The sequence below is a fragment of the Apteryx rowi genome, unplaced genomic scaffold (assembly GCF_003343035.1).
Source record: "Apteryx rowi isolate R43461 unplaced genomic scaffold, aptRow1 scaffold_22, whole genome shotgun sequence".
In the NCBI taxonomy this organism is placed as follows: Eukaryota; Metazoa; Chordata; class Aves; order Apterygiformes; family Apterygidae; genus Apteryx; species Apteryx rowi.
In genome coordinates this window covers 4,103,837-4,121,806 of record NW_020448530.1, presented here as the reverse complement: position 1 = coordinate 4,121,806, position 17,970 = coordinate 4,103,837, and the positions used below count along the sequence as shown (strand labels likewise).

At 37.8% G+C, this 17,970-nt stretch overlaps 1 protein-coding gene across 15 annotated transcripts in view; it reads left to right on the top strand.

Annotated features, from left to right (window-relative positions):
* The window catches only part of ZFYVE28 (zinc finger FYVE-type containing 28), a 165,701-nt gene that overhangs the window by 72,039 nt on the left and 75,692 nt on the right, over positions 1–17,970 (top strand). For all 15 annotated transcript variants that reach the window (XR_003253327.1, XR_003253328.1, XR_003253329.1 and 12 more), the window contains exon 2: positions 14,929–15,069. Coding sequence is in view for 11 of the 15 variants with exons in the window: in XM_026064619.1 (XP_025920404.1) it covers positions 14,929–15,069 (141 nt within the window). In the remaining 4 variants the exon portion in view is untranslated. The remainder of the gene's footprint in view (positions 1–14,928; positions 15,070–17,970) is intronic.

The following is a 17,970-nucleotide window of genomic DNA, read 5'->3' as shown; positions in this document are numbered from 1 at the left end:
TTTTTTTCCCAGATAGGAACTGCATTGGTTTTATGAATGGGGAGAAACTCCCCAGAGCACATTATCCCAATCTAGGGAGAGTTTGGCTAGGCAGGACAAGTAAACCTCAGCACAGAATCAGTAAGTAGTATCTTCCTTCTCTTAAAGGATGGGAAAATGAAGCAATGAACCACTAGCTAGTCCAGAGACCCAGACAGAGATTTTATCTCACTACTAAGGATGTATATTCACATCTTTTCAAAGTATTCAGTAGTGTATTAGTGAATGGGATGGTACATTTGTGATAATTTGCGACTGAGAACTTGGAGGTTTGTCTGTAGAGTGCTGAACCTATGTTTTTCGTGGCTTAAGGGAGAGTTGCATCCCATGTTCTTTAAACAAATATAGGTACTAAAATTTCAACAGTACGCTCGCACTATGCTGTGTGTGCTGGGGATGCTTTGCCACTTAGGATGTGACATCTTGTTTATCAGTGCCTGTACAAGCCATGTCATTTAGTGGAAAGCCATCCTTCTGGATATGTGACTTTCTGGCTATATTCAGTTTTATTTTATGGAATTATGTAGACTGCTATCTCTGGTTATGGTAGTGATTCCCTAGTGAATCAATACATATCTCTTCTTTTGCTTGCTTGCTTGTTTTAAGCCTTCCTAGTGATTTTGAGATAACTGGGGAGAAAATAATACAAAGCTTGATAAAACTGTGTTTGGGACAAGCGTAGGAAAATGAAGAGAGAACAATACTTTATAACTGTATTTATTTTAACTGCAAATTATTGTCTTTATTTCATCCAGCTAAAATGCTGCCAGGAGCCTTAGACAACCTCTTGTAGCTGAGGTCTAATCCTGATGCCAGATTCATTTGTGCTTTTTTGAATAGGATTTATTTTTTATTGAGTGTGATTCTGGTGTCTTAAGAGATTTGAACTCCGGAGTGTACATCTACTCTGGGATTTCCAGCTCTGAGCTGCGGGCTGGCAAGGAGGGGGTTATCCTTAATGCGTGAATACTTTATGCACTGAAACATTCCATATAGATTGAATACATACTATGTTTTATTGTGTTTTTTCCCCCTTATGTATTCAGATAGATGTAACTTATTTCTCTCCTTCTAGGCTAGACATGATAGCAACAAAACAGCCTTGGGGATAACAGCTGGCTTGGGGGGTGGGGGGAATAGCCTAAACCTGGCTAGCTTACTGTGACTGTAGAACATTAACCTTGAGTACTTTTTTTGTTGCCTGATTTTAAAAATAGATACAGGGAAAATACAAGCTTAAAATTAATTCTGGTAAATTGCTGTGTCTCAGTTTCTCCTTATTCCTTCCAAAAGAAATATGACATTTTAGGTGCTGTTCTGGGCTGGCATTGTGGCTTCCCCATTTTTCTAGGAAGTTGATATGACTGAGTTGGTGCAACAAGACAATGACTTCTTCCAAATTGCAGTTTTGTGAATTCAGTGATGCTTGTAGTGAGAGATACCAGGGCAAGGCTTTATTGTAGCATCGTCCATTGTAAGTGAGAATAAATTCCTCCGTATGTGAAATGTATGAGAGTCATGTGCTTTTCTGCTACAATTCATTTTGGTGTGCATGACAGTGTTCTGCTAGGGAGCTTTCCCATCTGTTGCAGAGGGCAATGCATGGGGAGGAGTGTTGAATCAAAATTGGCCTAGGCAGTGTGAAGAAAAAAGGAACAAAAGACTTTTCTATTTAAATTCTGATTTTCTTTTTCAAAATTTTGCACGGAGTATATCTTGCTCTAAGTGCCAACGAGTTTTTATATACTAACATGTCTAGAGAGAAACTCGGTGTTTAAGAGAGAAAGTTCTCCATTTGGTCTCCTTTAGGAACAGCAAGGCTTTATTAGACCACATGCCTACTGGGGTGAAAGCAGTTCCAGCTGCAACAGGAGCAGCAGGGTCCCACTGCTCTGGTTATTGCTGATAATGGTGGGGTGGCAGACTGCAGTCTCCTTGGGCTCCGCTCTATAAATTTGGGGTAATTAAGGCAGGCTGTCTTTTCTTTACGTATACGTCTCCACAAGAGTGCCAACAGCTTTGTGGTGAGACACACATATGATCTTCAGGAGCCCTAGCAGCCTCCTGGTTTTTCATGTTTTCTTTAATGAAATTGTTTCCTGGGAAATGAAGTTGCTTCTAATGACTCTTCTGGTAATTTGGCAACTTTTCAGTTTACAGGTAGTGTAGTTTATTCTATAGAATAAAATAACTTGCATAGTTTCCCTGAAATTGTCTTTCACAAAAAATTTGCTTTATCTTTAGTGATATAGTTAGTTGCAATGGACAGAAAATTGAGTCAGGAACAGTTCTCACACTTTGCAGCAGGAATATATGCATGCATGCATGCACATGCACGTGTGCACACACACATATATGTACACGTGTGTATATATATGTGTGTATATATATAAAAGTTAATGTAATATTCATAATTTAATATAACATAATATAATGCTAATGAAGTTAAAGTTGCCTCATTTACTCTAGCATTCATCTTGTTAGAAGGGCTGCATTCATCATGGCTTTAGAAGTTAGCTTTGATAGTTGATTGCTGTGTGATAAATTACATTTGATCCTCAGAAGTTACTAATGAGCAGGAGGGCTAGATTTACTGTGAAACTCAAACATGCTTTTCAGAGAGGAGGCGAGGTTTGTGCTGGGCTTATAAATCCATCTTTTAAATTAGATTACTTAGATTTTTTTTCCTGTCTTTGCACTGCTTGCAACACCATTAATGGTGTTAGCTTCTATCTCAGTCTGGGTGTTTTTGTTTGTGCTTTTTTGTATCTTATACTTTTAGACTCTTAGTACCTTCCTCATCATAGCGCCTGAGCATTTAGTGTTGTGTTGAACAAAGTGACTGTGGTGTTTCATGCCTCGATCATTTTCTTTAACTGAGAGAACCCATGTCTCAAACTGGCCTTTCAGAAGCAATTGGCATTCATATACCTCCTGGAAATTAATTTTTTGCTGTAAAACTTTTGAAATCAGTTTGCAGTATATGGAATATATGCGTATACCAGAATATGTCATATTGTAATCAGTCGGTACTTCCACCATCCTACTAGTATGTTGTTTTTTTTTCCCCCTCTCTCAGTGATTTCCCTTTCCTTTGTCCTCAGTTGTGTTGGGGCCTGAGCAGTGCTTAGACTGTTGTAGGCAAACATGAGCAGCAGCTGCTTGGGGAGTAGAAGCATAGTGCCGTCGTGATTTAYGCCACTGTGTTTTCAGTTCGTTTCAAACAACATCATTTTGTTTCACGGAATACAAATCATGTTTGATGCCTCTCCCAAATGTACGCGTATCCCCTAACTTAATCAGTTCTAGGCTATGTTCTTGCCCTTGTCATCTCCAGTTAATAAATTCTGGACTTCCTTTTCCTCTTCAATAAAGAAAAAGGTAAATGGACAGATGTGTATGATGGGATGGATTCAACTATTACCATCTATTTTCAGAGTAACCTTGCAATCACTGGGAATAATTAAGAACTTTGTTTCAGAAATGGCAAAAAATGACACTTGCACTGTTGATTTCATGTTGTTTTTTTTTTAATTCAGAGAAAAATATTCACTATTTCTCAATTGAAAAGTAATAAATAACTTTGACCTAGGTGGCATATATACTGAGCCTTCTGTCAGATGCTGTATTTGTGGTAAAACCAGTTGAACTCCTTAACCTGTAATGGTTTTGATCTTTAAGATACAGAAACTCCAGAAGGTGTTCTTCTCTAAGGCTTTGTAAGCACCGGAGCGCTTTCCCCCACTGTATGCCAGAAACATCATGCATCTGCCTCCGCTTTTGGTGCGGTGCCTGTTTGGGTTCGTGGGAGCAGTAGAACCTGTGCGGAGGTTCCCTACCTGCACCAGCAGGGAAGGGAGTTGAGCTTTGGTGGGTGAGAAAGGTTATTCCTGGCTGCTGGTAAAGACCTGCAGCAGGTATCTATATTGAAACGAATCGAGGAGTGTGTGTATGAGTAAATATTGTTGCATGAACTAAATGTGCTTCACTTTTCAAAAATCTGAGTTCCCTTTTTTTAGTGTCTTCAATGTAGTGTTGCTTTTTGCTATTATCAAATACAGCAAAGGAAAACTAGTCTAAATCCTATTCCTGCCAAAATATTATAAACACTACAATGAGCACTATTAGTAATACATTTCCTTACTTTTAACTGGGAATTAATTGCCTCATTCTGCAGTTAATGCCTTTGGTTCTTTTGGCTTTTAACATATTAAAGAAAATGTCAGACAGAATTTTGCCGAATGTAGTTGAGAACAACCTATACATATATAATTATAATGTGAAAGCTTTACTGAATAACTGAATTGGAAGTTGATATTGCTGATCAATAGAGAATAAAAGGCAATAGGCTGTATGCGTTATAGCATTGATGAAAGCTTTTTTCCAGTATGTGGGGAAAAGGAGCATCTCTTGATTAAATAGGTAGTACTGTAATTGTGTTTGATTTTTAGATTTAACTAAACAGGCAACAAACAGGTCTCAGAACTTGATCTTGCCAGAAGAGACAATATATGATTCTGAAATCCTAGTGTGGCACACCGATGTGTAATGACTAGGGGTTTTTTTTGTTGTTGTTTGTATTTTTCACCCTCAATAAAAGAATATAAAACTGTCCAGCTCAGGAAAATATATGCTTGAAAAGCATCCGTGTTTGTGCTTAATTTTTTCTTAGTTTTATACCTTTGGTATCTTGGCTTCTAAAGGAACCTGTTTAAAGAGGGGGAAAAAACCCCACCCCGTAGCTAAAGACTGATATAGCTTATCTAACATGCCTAGTGATGAGGAGAAATGGTCAAACTCAAACTGTATGCTGAGCTAGCACAGAAAACAAGAATAGCTGTACAAACCCATTTGTTTCCCAAGAGAGGTTTCCTATGTGACCAGGAGACCAAGGAYAGACCTTGAGGATATTGTCTGAAAAGGCCGAGGAATGCCTGATTGAGCAAAAAGATCCAGTTCAGCAGGGGAATGCGGGCAGGGCCCAGGTGAGCGTCCTGCCATGCACTGTCATCCAGTTCACTGTCTTGCAGCAAATTTATGCTTTTGGTGTGCTTATGTAATTTTTTTATGGATGGAAAGTTCTAAAAGTCTTTTTTTGCAGGAGTTACAAAGTCCTATGCAATCATGCTGTTGGTCTGTCTGGTGCCTTTTGTCTGTCTGTCTTCTGGCAATTTTCAAAGCCACTGTTCAGGTTCAAGCAAGCTTGACAGAAGAATCCTCAGTGCAGTAGCAAGTACGTTCCCAAAAGTTGTGTGGAGGTAGGAGCTTTCTGCCCAGGGGAGAAGAGAGACGGTGTTAAGTGTTCTGACTGAAGGGCTGTGTTGTGAGTGCATTCCTTGAGGAATGGCCACAAGTAGCATGAACACACTGCTGTAAGCGCAGGACAAACTTCAACTGAAGCTTGCTTATCTGTAAAACAGAGTAGGAAACCCAGCTTGACTAGTGATGGCACTCAGAAAGCTACTCGTTTATATGAGTTAGCTGAAATAGATAAAAACTTTTACTTATGCAGGCATTCCTTTGAGATTGTTGTCCAATGGAAGGCAGAAGCTGGAAAAAGCTCATGTGATGAGTACCTTGATAAGATCGGTTTCTGTYGTCACTGGACTTGAGCAAATGCATTTAGGAGCAATGTTCTGATGAAATCTTTTTTGCTGCAATGATTGATTGCACTAGTGATCTGATGCCAAGGTAGCTGTTATATTTTGAACATCTGGCAAGGTGTTCAACCTGAGCTTATTGAAAGCCTCTTACAAGGCAAATGAGGTTTTGTACAAGCAGCTTTACACAGATGATTGTGCTTTTAATAAATATGGTACAGAGCACCTCAAATTCATCCTCAGCAAGTTTGCTGAGGCAGACAAAAATAAGGATGCTCTTTCAATGCAAAGAAAGCTAAGTAATGTGCTGTGCCTGTTAATACCTGAGCGGGACTATGTGATAACTCCTGTATAATCAGCAGGCTCGAACTCATTGCTGGATCGGGTTTTTTTCTTGTTGGAGAGTCTATGCCCTGATTAAGACATTTATTTCTTGATCCAGAAGTCAAATATTGTATATGGCAGATTGTTTAAAATAGGTTGGTATTGAACAAGTCAAAATGGGCATTCTACCACGGCTGCTAAACATGAACAAAATACTGGAACTACAAAGGTTGGGAGGAAAAAGAAATCCTATCATTAGCATATGTGCAAACTAAAGCAAGATGGAGCTTTTCAAAGAGGCTGCAAAACAATCCTTAAACTGGACTAAATGTGCTTTTAGAACAAAAGTCTGATTCTAAAAGAAAAAAATGTATTGCAAATTACTTATCAGAAAAATATAAACATTGAGGATATGTCCAAGAAGAGGTCATTATTTGTCTCAAATATCAGTGTTTAGGATTTTTTTAGGAACGTTTCTAAACATTCATAAACATTTTATAACATTATTACAGTGGCTAAAATGTCCTGTAATACAGAAAGTTATGAAGGTGTGTGACTTAGCAAGACAGAGGGTTTTGCATTATTGGAGAGAAATAGTTGGATGCTGCTTCCAAATACCACAGTGGTCCACTGATTAAGGGGAGGCCTGTAGACCTGGCAAGGAAGTCGATCCATCAACCAACCCAGGGAGCTAAATTGTCAATGGTCCTCTTGATAGGTAGCAAATCACTAAAACATCTCTGAATCTGTCTTGTTTGAAAAGATACTCAATGTAATGTTTGACTTTAAATACAAAAATGTAGACAAATCTGAAGAAAACTGCATACAAGCATTTAAAGAATAATTTGTCTGTTTTGATATATATCCCAAAAAGCTGTACTTGATAATTCTAAGTAAATATTTGTCCCTTAAGTTTGATGTTCTTGCAGCAAATGAGAATGAAACATTATTATTCAAAGCTCAAGTCAGGGAAATTAGCTGCAGAACTAGGCTTTTAGTAAGTGTTTCACAGGTTCAGATTTCTCCAAAGGTAAGAATTAAGACTCCTTATAGCCACAGGTGGGTTTAGCAGGAGGCAACCAAGGTGTCTGTGGAGTCAGAAGGCCTTGGCAGGTCTGCAGTAGGCTGAGGGAGCAGCGGCATTGCAGGTTACCCATTCCTCACATGGAAGAAGTGAAGCACCATCACTTCTCACATATGACTGCATGCTTAGCATGTTGACTTTTCTACGGAAAACTGTTTCCTCCTCTTGAAGTATCTCTCTTTTTTCCTAGAAATAGAGGCTATAGTTCAGCTGCAGTCCATTTCTTTTCAGCAAAGTAAACAACCTCAAGCTTAAGTAATGTGTGTTAAGCATGTGCTTGTATACTTCCCCCGGAAAATATGGATTTGAGCACATGCCTTTCTGGTTTGGTATTATGAGCATTCAAAAATAGAAACTCTATATAATGACTTAATTCATCATGAGTGAAAACCTGACTGTGTTGACATATTCTTRAACGTTTGCTATTCCAGTTAAGTGTGACCAGTATCAGGGTTTTCTTTTGTTTTGTTTTTTAATACTCTTACACCATGCTGTAGGGTAAGCAAAAGATTTAAGTGTGCTTTCTGAAGATTGTGCTCATATTGGAAAGCTTCATCCACTTGATTTCTGTAGTCTGTTAATAAATCACTTACTGATTTTTTTTTTTGCTTATGCTGCTGCTGGCATTTTTTTTCCCCTGAGTTAACCTGCTCACCTGTCTTTCTAGCTTGTGAAATGATATTCTACAGACAAACACAGAGCAGTTGGTAAAGCCTTAACCAGTCTGTAGCTTTTCCACAGTGTTTATATTCTTTACGAATATTCCTGTCCAATTACCAACTGAGTCCTTTCTCCTTTTAGACAGAAGCAGCACCAGAAAACCAGCAAAATTAATTAGAAGAGTGTGTTTTCAGTATTTTTAAGACTTCATTGCATTCTACAAAATGAACATTGAGGGGATTTTTTTTCCTTGAGGAATAGCATTTTAGGAAGTGTCAATAGATAAAAAATATTGCATACTGTAAATGAGTAGCCAACCACTTTTTTTTGATGAGAAGACATTGTTGCTACTAAAAACAATAAAATTTGAAATTAACTCTCAGATATTGTGACTCCATATTGAGAAGGACTGTTTCTTATTAGTATTTACTAGTATTTTAAAAGCACTGGAAAGATGTGAAGGGCCAGCCAGAAGAAAGGACGTGAGTACATCTGCTTGCATGTGAATTAGAAATGAAATGACTTAACCAAACAACTTACCGGACTCCTTTCTGAAGAAGTACCTTAGACCTTTGGAACTAGTCATCTGCCAATCAAGCTTACTAATGCATCTGTGACTCATGTAGACCTCACTTTTCCCCTCTTTTCGCTCTTTTTTTTCTCATCACTGAGTTTATTACTATTCACATAGGCAATGGAGAAACTTGGGGTTTTGAGCAGCCTAAACCCTATTACTTTCGACCAAAACAGTTTTTCTTTCCGGTTAAGAAAGTTGCGTGTTTAAAATCAGTTTCATGCAACATCAGTTTTAAGCTTTAAAAAGACTACATTGTATCTAACTGCATAATTGAATATATTTAAAACACTCGGAACCTAATTCTGCTTTGTGATACACAGAACACATTGTCATCTTGTATAATAAATGTTTTTCCAAAATGTTAGGCATTTTTTTTCTGCTTGGGATCAAGTTCTTAACCTATAGTCTTTTTAAACTCTCAGCTCAATGGGGATGTACTGCCATTTGTGAAGACCTTTCCGGAGTTCTGTGCTGTGCAGTAATTGTTCATATTTGGCACTTTCTGGTAACTGCAGCATTTATTTGAGAGTACGGAGAGTTTGAGGCTGATTGGTTAGGTGACAATACCCTTCTTGCCTTTCCCTGCAAATACAGTAGACAAAACAGATTTAGACCAAAAACAATTGGGCTCTTGGCAATAGAGATACACCACCCTGTTCCTTACCAAGGGGGAGTAAAGGAAGCTGTACGGATGAAAGACAGTTGCACAGATGTGAACACTGTGGCCTTTCTCTGAAGCTTTTCCCTTCAGCTTCAGCTCTTAGAATCCCACCACTTGCAGCACCAGAGAAGTTGTAGAGCAGGTAAATGATGTGTGTTAGCCAATGCTACCTAAGGAAGGGTAGCATAGTGTGGCACTTCCAGCAGTTAAAACTATCACACCTGAACTGTCCAGTTGCACCCAGTATTGCAGTACATTCCTGCAAATGTTTGTTGATGCAGTAGCTGCAACATATAATTGAAAAATATACTTGTGCCAGATGAACCTTTTACCATTACCAAACACCTTTGGAAAGTTTCCCCAGTGGAGAGAGGTTTACATTGTTCTCTGGTCAAGAAGCAATGCTGATTTACCATCAGCAAAATGCATAAAATTAATGTTTTTTCCATAGGGGTTAAGTTGGGGTTTCTAAATGTGTTGGGGAGACATAAATGCTTAGAATATTAGAAAAGCGCAAATGAACCACTGAGATCCGCAGCCTTCGCTTGCAGTCCCAGGGTGTTATTTTAAGCAGGGTTGGGGATTATCTGTTGGTCTGAAGCAATTCGCAAATGATGAACATTATTTTCCTGAGGATAACTGGCAGGCATCAGAAGATAATTATATCACTTGCTAGGGTCTTGCTCATCTGTAGGGTTTACTTGCTTCAGTCTTTTCTCATTTGTTCATTTGTGATGATGACATCTGTTGTGGGGGGGGTTTGGGGGGGGGCCTTCATTCATGTTGTGGTGGTCAGTAGAAGAAAAAACCTCAAGAAGGGATTTACTTCCCTACAAGGGATCATAGAAACCACGTGGAAAAGTTCTCATTGGTGTTAAAACTGCTTATTACTCAATACGGGCTGATGTCAGTTATGTTTATAAGACCATATTTTTTAATGTGTTGGACAGATGAGAAAGAAACAGTATTCGTACTCAAAAGCTGTCTGTGCTTAAAACTGCACAAAAGATTTTTGCAGTTTTGTTTCTCAAGCAGGAAATCCTCCACAAGAAGAATCAGTATATCTAGAAATGTCTTTTTCAAAGCAATACCCAAACTTTGAAATTACTGAACAGCTTGAGGTTTATCTTTTAGCATCCTGCCTTCTCATTGTAGTATCAGTTTTCTCTCTAGCTGTTTGCTTTTGTCCTATGAAGAACTGTCCGTGCTAAAATTCCTTCCTTTCCCTCTAAGTGTATCTCTTTACACTTTTCTTCTAGCTACAACTTCAGTTTTTGACAAAGACCAGTTTGCTTACAAGATGTGACAATGGAGTCTTTTCATCTGATAACCTGTAATAAGTAATCTTACAGGCCTGTTATTTATTAGATAAATTTTAACAGTCTAACATAAAAATTAGTGAATCTGTAGTCCACATCTTTCTCAAATTGTTTTCCTTTTAACATTCTCTTATAGTCCATATAAATCCTGATTAAAAGTCAAATCAGAATTTATTATGCAACAAACTGAACTCATCTAATCCTAGTGAGCAGTCATTGGTAGGACCTTACTGGCAAAAGCTGAGTGTAGCAAGTTCAATAGTCCTGTAGTATTTTCTCTTGTAGGCTGGATATACTAAGCTTCTCAATGGTATACCAAGCTTAAATCTCTGACATAATGAGAGCAGAAAATGAAGAGTGATACTTGATGAAAAGTAAAAGAAAAAAAAAATAAAAAAAAAAATCAGTGGGTGATTTTTCATAAAGAGAAAATTGGAACGTTGCAGTATTACACAATGATGTAATATTGTCCAGATGGTCCCTTATAATTCATGTGCTATATGAAATTAAATATGTATGATATAGCTAAATGTTTTTTAAAAACATATGTTACTGATTCCCGTCTTTGTATTGGTTGGAGCGATAGTCAATGTATATCATATAAATCAGTATAATAAATAATCACCAATCTATAAACGATGATTTAAAATTGGGGGAGGATGTGGCCTGGTAGTGTGGTTAATCATGGGCTGACAGTATAGCTGCACAGAATAACCTGGATCATTTAGTGGGCTGAATCCGTTTGAACATTAGATGTGAAGTGTRAAGAAGCGTTAGAGACGGGGACGGCAGGGCGTTCCTAGAGAGCGCCAGTGACCCCTGCCTGGGTGCCTGAGTTGGGATGCTCGCAGCCGACCGAACGCGGGGAACAGCCGCGTTGTCATCTCCCAGGGTGATGGGGGGAAAATAGAAATAGGTGAATAAGTGTAACATAAAAACTCGATGGTTTAGTGGAAAAAGGCAAAATGAGCAAATATCTATCTAGAAATTGAAGTGCAACAAAGAAAAGCAAGAAATTACGTACATGAATTTGATGGTAAATGTAATAATTCCTGGAAAAAAAACTACCAGGCTAAGTGGTAGGTTCTCTGTCAGGGACTTTCAAACGAGGTCTTCTACGTTATTAATTTAAACAGATGAGGATGGGAATTACTAATTTATGCTGTTCCAAAGAAGAGTAATAAGTAATTCACAAGGAATCATTTGAACCACATTTTGCATCAACTGAAAGCGAAAATTGGCATTGCGAATGGTGTTATCTTATATTTTCTGATACCAATCGGAACGAATTGAATTTAGAAAGTTGTGGATATTCATTTCAAATGGCCCCATGCTCAGAGACTGAGAATTTCATGCAGCTTCATCTTGCTAGGGAGCTCGTATGCCACAACCGAAGCTCACGCTGCTGAGCCACGTGAACGTAACACAGCAGAGAGAGCTTGATTAAAACTTTTGTATCTCCAGTTTGAAAGATGAGACATTTGAGAGCTGAAAAACTCATCCGTATGGTTTTTGCTCCCAACCAGTCTTAATTAAGATGCCCTATTTAACTTATGCAGTGCAATTTAGATGCTTATAAATAAACAGTCATGTGTTGCCAAAATTTAGCACTTGAGTTCCTGCATCTTTGGTTAACAGCTTTGTCTAGAAGGTTTTAATGGATGTAGGCAAATGTTAAAGGAAAAAATAAAAAACAGAAATAATCAGTTAGGTGGAGGAGATGCTGAAAAATGCTGTACGGAGGCTTATTCTGTAAATACAGAAATTTAAACTCCTAAATTGAGCTTAGGTCTAATTGGATGGCCTCCCTCTTACTCTCATTCTTTCTGAATTTTGTTTCATTGGTTTTGTTACCGTGTATTGCAGGCTCTGTCCTTCTCCTTGGGTACTTTTATGTCAAGGCTGTAGTGAAGATACTGTCCAAGACTAAATGTTTGTTTTACATTTGCTTAGTGTACCTTAGCTGTTTAGTAAAAGATAACATTGAAGGGATTAAGAGGAAGAGTCTTAAGACTGGAAGGGTTTAATTTGTAGTAAGTGTGGGGCTTCCCTTTGGAAAAAAAACCACTTTAATTACTACGTGTTTCAGCTCCTTTAAAAGCTGTTTCATCGGTGACTTGCCTCAGAATTTTAATGGCTTGACCTAGTGATGTAGAAAGCTTTGCAGCAGTATTACAGCTCATAATAATATCGAAGATAGCCTTAAACTCCTTACGTTTGCGCACAAACAAGGCGTGTAAGGACACGAGTCAGTGCGTCTGCTTTCAGGAAAAGATTGTGTTGCTGTCTCGTGAAATTGCTGACTGAGGAGCAGTGCAGCGACTAACACTGCGGTGGTATTTAGCAGCATTCACAAGACTGAATCTTTTTTCTGCTGTCTTATTACAATAAAATACTTGCTGTAGTTAATTTTTTGCTCCTGTCAGGAGCAGAGGGTATATACTGGTCCCTTTAAAAGGTATTAATGCAATGTTGTTCCTTCTCAGGGACTGTACAGCTGTGCGTGTTTTGATGCTGTTGTACTGGCCTGAACGGGTTTGTCTGCAGGGTTTGTATTTTGTGCAGGCTAAAACCGGGAATTGAACAACGTGCTGCGCTGGGTTTTGTTGAATGCTTCTTTGAAGATAATGAAGCAGAAGTAACTCTGCTTTTTTCAAGAATTCATGATGGCTTTTACTGAGCCCTCACCACTTCTGAGGCTGCGTTTGTGTTTCCTGAGTTCTGGTCCCCATCTCTGTAGCTGATGGTTTGGCGCTGGTGGCCGGGCCGCAGCGTACCTGTGCCTCTGCCGGGGGCATGGGCACCCCTGCACCGGGGGGGGGGGTGCTTGCATGTGGGCTGCCTACGTGAGGTGGTCTGGTGATTCAGCTCTGTACTACAGCCTCGATCACCTCGAGTAGTGCTTTAACCCTGGGGTTTGCCAATGAGAGCCTTTCGACTCTCACTGCACACACATGCCCTTCCCTTCAAAAATATCGTACTTTATCTTTTTATAACAGTGGAAATGTTTTCTATATTTCAAATAGAAAATGATAAGGTTTGCAACATATATTTCATCATTATACTCTCAGTGTTTTTGTCTTTTTTGCCATTTATTGTTCTGAATAATTTTGTCTTTCAAAGTCATGCTATCTTCCATTTTGCTATTGAATATTTTCTTTATTATTTTACATTTATCTTGTACTGTTGCATGACTTGCTTTGATAGATGTATCTGGTACATCTGCATTAGTTGTCATTTAAAATGTGTTACTTTTTGGTAATTTCTATGCTTTTGCTATTTCTTCATTTTTAAAAGCAATGTTTTCTTTTTACCCAATGATTTTCTTTACCTGTAAGATTTTTCTTACATTTTTTGTCTTCAGTGTTTGACTTTCTTTAAATTGCTTCCATGTAACCTGGGCTTTACACATAACCTGGTTCTGGTAAAAGGAATTTCATACTGCTTGATTCTTCCATGTTTTAAGAATCCATTTCAGATATTTTTCAGCTATTTTTTGCTCTGCTTGATGTTCAGTCTCATCTGGCAACAACTTTTTATGTCTAATTCCCAGTCTACAGGTAGTATAGTCCTAATGTTTCTCACACTATGTGCCTATTTGGTCAAATTGGATTAAAAAGGACAAAAAAAAATTTTATACATTCCTTCTGAAGATCTTATGTATGATTTACTAACTTCTTGCTTAGAAAGAAAAGATTGTGCTTATCTGAAACCCGTGAATTTTTCACCAAGTTCATGGCACCTACAAAATGATACTTGCTCCTTTCTTCCATTTGTATCTCCAATCTCTTGTAACATTCAAAATTCTTATCTTTTTTTTTCCCCCGCCACTGATTTCAGTTATTTTTTCAATATTTTGATGGAAGCTTTTGTARGCCTCAGAATTTCCAGGCACTGATGAATGTTTACATTATCCCTTTTAGGGCATATGCTTTTATTACTATTGTCAATATGTTTTAGTAATGGATTCCCTTGTTCTTCTGTTCTATCCATTATAATTGCTATTTGGTTTTAATGTGGATGAAAATCCATCATGATAATTCTGCTCTTTGCCACTCAGAAGATTTGTGGCAGAGTTTCCTCTCCGAAATGTCTCGGTCCAATTATTTGCTTTGTCAAGTCTTTACATCTATTTGGCCCTGGTATCTTATGTGGTAGATTCAGTACATTTACCATCTGTGACTTGATTCCTGCAATTGTCAAAATGAGGATTTCTGTGGCAAATCTGACCAGCTGGTGCACTAGCTTCTGCTCAAGGCCCATCACAGTGCTTGATAGATCACCATTTTCTTGGGTTTTCGTCTTGGAAAGGAATTTTGGCTTATTTTGCCTAGAGCTGAAATGTATTATTTTGTTTTCAATAAACAGAACTTGTGATTCAGCTGTTTGCTCCACCGTATAATTATTGCAGAATTAGTGAGAAAGCCAGCAGGGCTTTGGAGATAGTGGTGGTTTAATAATGCTCCAGGTTTGTTGTATGAGAGAGTTTCCTTCAAAGTAGAAGAATTTTAAGTATGTATAAATGTCTTAAAATCATTCTTTTCCTTGCTGTTGGACTGCTGATCTGCCCTAAATGTAAGAAAAAAATAAATATCATTAACTAAAGTGCTTCTTTTTTTAAGCAAAAAAATGTAATATGGTATTTATCTATCTCTTCATTGCAGAGAACAGACCCACAGCTCCTTGCTCAGTTCTACTATGCTGATGAGGAACTAAATCAAGTGGCAGCTGAACTGGACAGTCTGGATGGAAGAAAAGACCCACAGAGATGTACACTGCTGGTCAACCAGTTTCGCTCCTGTCAGGTAATCAAAATGGCATCTTCTTGATTGTATTGTGGTAGGGTTTTTTGTATATCTAAATTTATTGTTTTATTGTGTTATATAAAATGACCCTTTGGTAAATGTATGCCTTTTATTGAGCTAAAGGTTATATTTCCTAAAAATATTATTCATATGACTACTCATCTCATTTAAAAAAAWTTTTTAAATTCTTTCCTCTTAAATGAGACTACACATTAAAGACTTTGTTTCCCTTATATAAAATAAGTGTGTACAGCTTACTAGATCCTGAGAATTGTTTCAAAATTTCAGGCAATACATTAAGACAGCTGATAGCTTTGCAGTGAATTTTTGGAAATAATATCTGCTTTGTGCAAAAACCCTTGAAGATGAGAAGGAACTAGTGAGAAACCATGCAAAGGAGGGTATTTATCAGTAAATTATTTAAAAAGTATGAATCTGTGTGTAAGTTCCTGTTACATAGTATTAGTTCACCTAAAAAGAGATTCCTCATATTATTTGCTGAACCATACTTCTAGCAAGACCTGAAGGGAAGAGAATTGGAGACTGCAAAGACCAGATCAGTTAAATCTGGCTCTCTAATTTGGATTGGCTTGTGATTCAATTTATTAATTGAAAAGCAATGGAGAAATCTAACTTTCCCTGTCATGCTCTAAGCCATTCTACACAAAGTTTTTCAGTAGTAAAATTCACATTTTTAGAGATGGAAACTACAACGTTTGTGGTACGTTTTGTACAAGCACAAAGCAAGTGCTTGGATGCTTATGCCTCCCAATGACACACAAGAAAAACACTCTAATACAAAGTGAGCTAAACTCCAGACTTAAAAGTGAGCTAAAATTCACCATGGTGGGAGGAATTCCTACCAAAAGTAAACACTGTTGTTGTCAAGTCAGAAGAATTGTAAATGGAAAGGCCATGGAAATAAAAATTTAATTACATCTCCACCAAATAAAACATAAATAATAAAATAATAAAAATTAATCTTTTTATAAATTTTATAATAAAAATGAAAAATGTAAAGGGACTGTTTTGATTTAGCTATTATTTCTTATGATACTAACAGTAAAATGTGCTAAATTTCATTATGTGGAGACTCTTATCACTAATCAGACTAAGATGAGTTTGCAGAAAAGTGCCCTGGCCAGCATACCAAACATTCACCTTAAGTTAGCAAAGCCCATTGACAAAAGGGAAAAAGCGAGGCATTACATGCTTGCCAGCAAATCTTTTGTAATGAAAAAAATACAAATTTTTGAAGAGTATTTCCAGAGAAACAGTTGATAGGCAATGTATTTTTACATTAGAAAGGATTTCAATACTTTGGTCTACTTTGAAGATCTTCACTTTTTCATACTGTACTGTCACCAGAGAAAAATGTGGAATTTAAGAGTTTACCAAACTGGAAATTGCAAGTTTAGTAATAGTCAAAATTCAGTGAATCAGAGAAAAAACAGGAGCGAGAGTGATGAGGCTGGATCGGCTTTAGCTAAATCACTTTTTGCAAATATTTATCTGACTTGTTCTTTTAAACCTCCAGTAACGGACATTTCATGACCCTTCTAGGCAAACTCTATCCAGACTGTGTTTTATTAGGAAAGATTTTTCTAATAATAAGGATGGATGATCAATATCCTGGTGCAAGTTAAGTCTCCTTGTTTGTTGTCTTGCCCCTGGAGATAACAGTTTATTYGCTGTTTCTCTGCAGCTGTGTGGGCTTTCTGGTTGTTTCTGGCAGCCCCAGCAAACCCTAGGATCTCTTCTGGGTCAAAAAGCAGCTTCTCTGAATGTTTTGTTAGTAGGAATGCAAGAAATGCAGACTCTGGCAGTTTCTTGGTCAGTCTGGTTGACTTGTTCCTGGGTCACCGCCTTGTGACCCGTAATACCTCTGCAGCCTGGTAGTTCCTTTTTTTCTAATAGCTGGCTGCTACCAAAGCAATCTGTGGCGAGGGCTGAAAGAAAAGATTGAGGTAGTTGCATTTGYTTGTGTAGTTATTTTTGAAATTCAGAATTTTCGTCAAATTCTGCAGGGTAGGTCAGATCAAAGTCCAGTGTCATTTCAAATAATGGCTTTATTAATTAGGACTTCTATTTTGTAGCATTTTGTGTAAAAACGAAGGGCTTGTTTGGGGKTTTTTTGTTTTGTTTTTTTTTTTGCGGAGCATGAGGAGGACGTCAGCCTGGGGGTCAAAGCTGCCCTAATGGAAGGGGTGTTCAAATTAAGGTAAGGTAGCAGCTAAGCTATCACCTGTGTGATACCAGCAACAACAACCACACACTGGTAAGGCCCCCCCCCCCCGGTTCAAGCAATGCTTCTGAAAAGCAACTCCTGACCACAGGATATAGTTAAGCACACTCCCAATCTTTGCTCCGATCTTGTCCTTTTTTTCCCCCCCATTTATTATTAAGGTTTCCAGACTGTCCTCGATGTTTATTCCATAAAGCTTATTGAGACATAGTCTGTCCATCAGACTTCGGTGTTTTCTGGGAACAAAGTTTTCTAAAATCCCTGTGACCTTCTATCTTTTCATCTGGACTTGAAATTAATTTACAAGGTCGATCTCTTGTTTGTTCCTGGGTTGCTTATTTTCAGATGAGTTACTGATAGTCTCTGCTTAATTACCAGGTGATGTTTTGAAATTTTATTCTGTGCCTTTTTAAGTTACTGCAGTTTTCTAAAGGACCAACAAGTCTTACAAACTGTGATTCCTTTTAAAGAGAGGTTATATTCTGTTGGATCTTTACCATCTCAGAAAAGCTGTGGTTTATATCTTTGGGTACACTTTGAATTTTTGGGACCATTGTTTAATGGAGTTCCAAGTTTCTGATGGTGTGTAGACCGATTCAGATAAAACAGAAGATTCTGCCTGAAGAACGTAATGTTTTATAATGGACATACTTAAT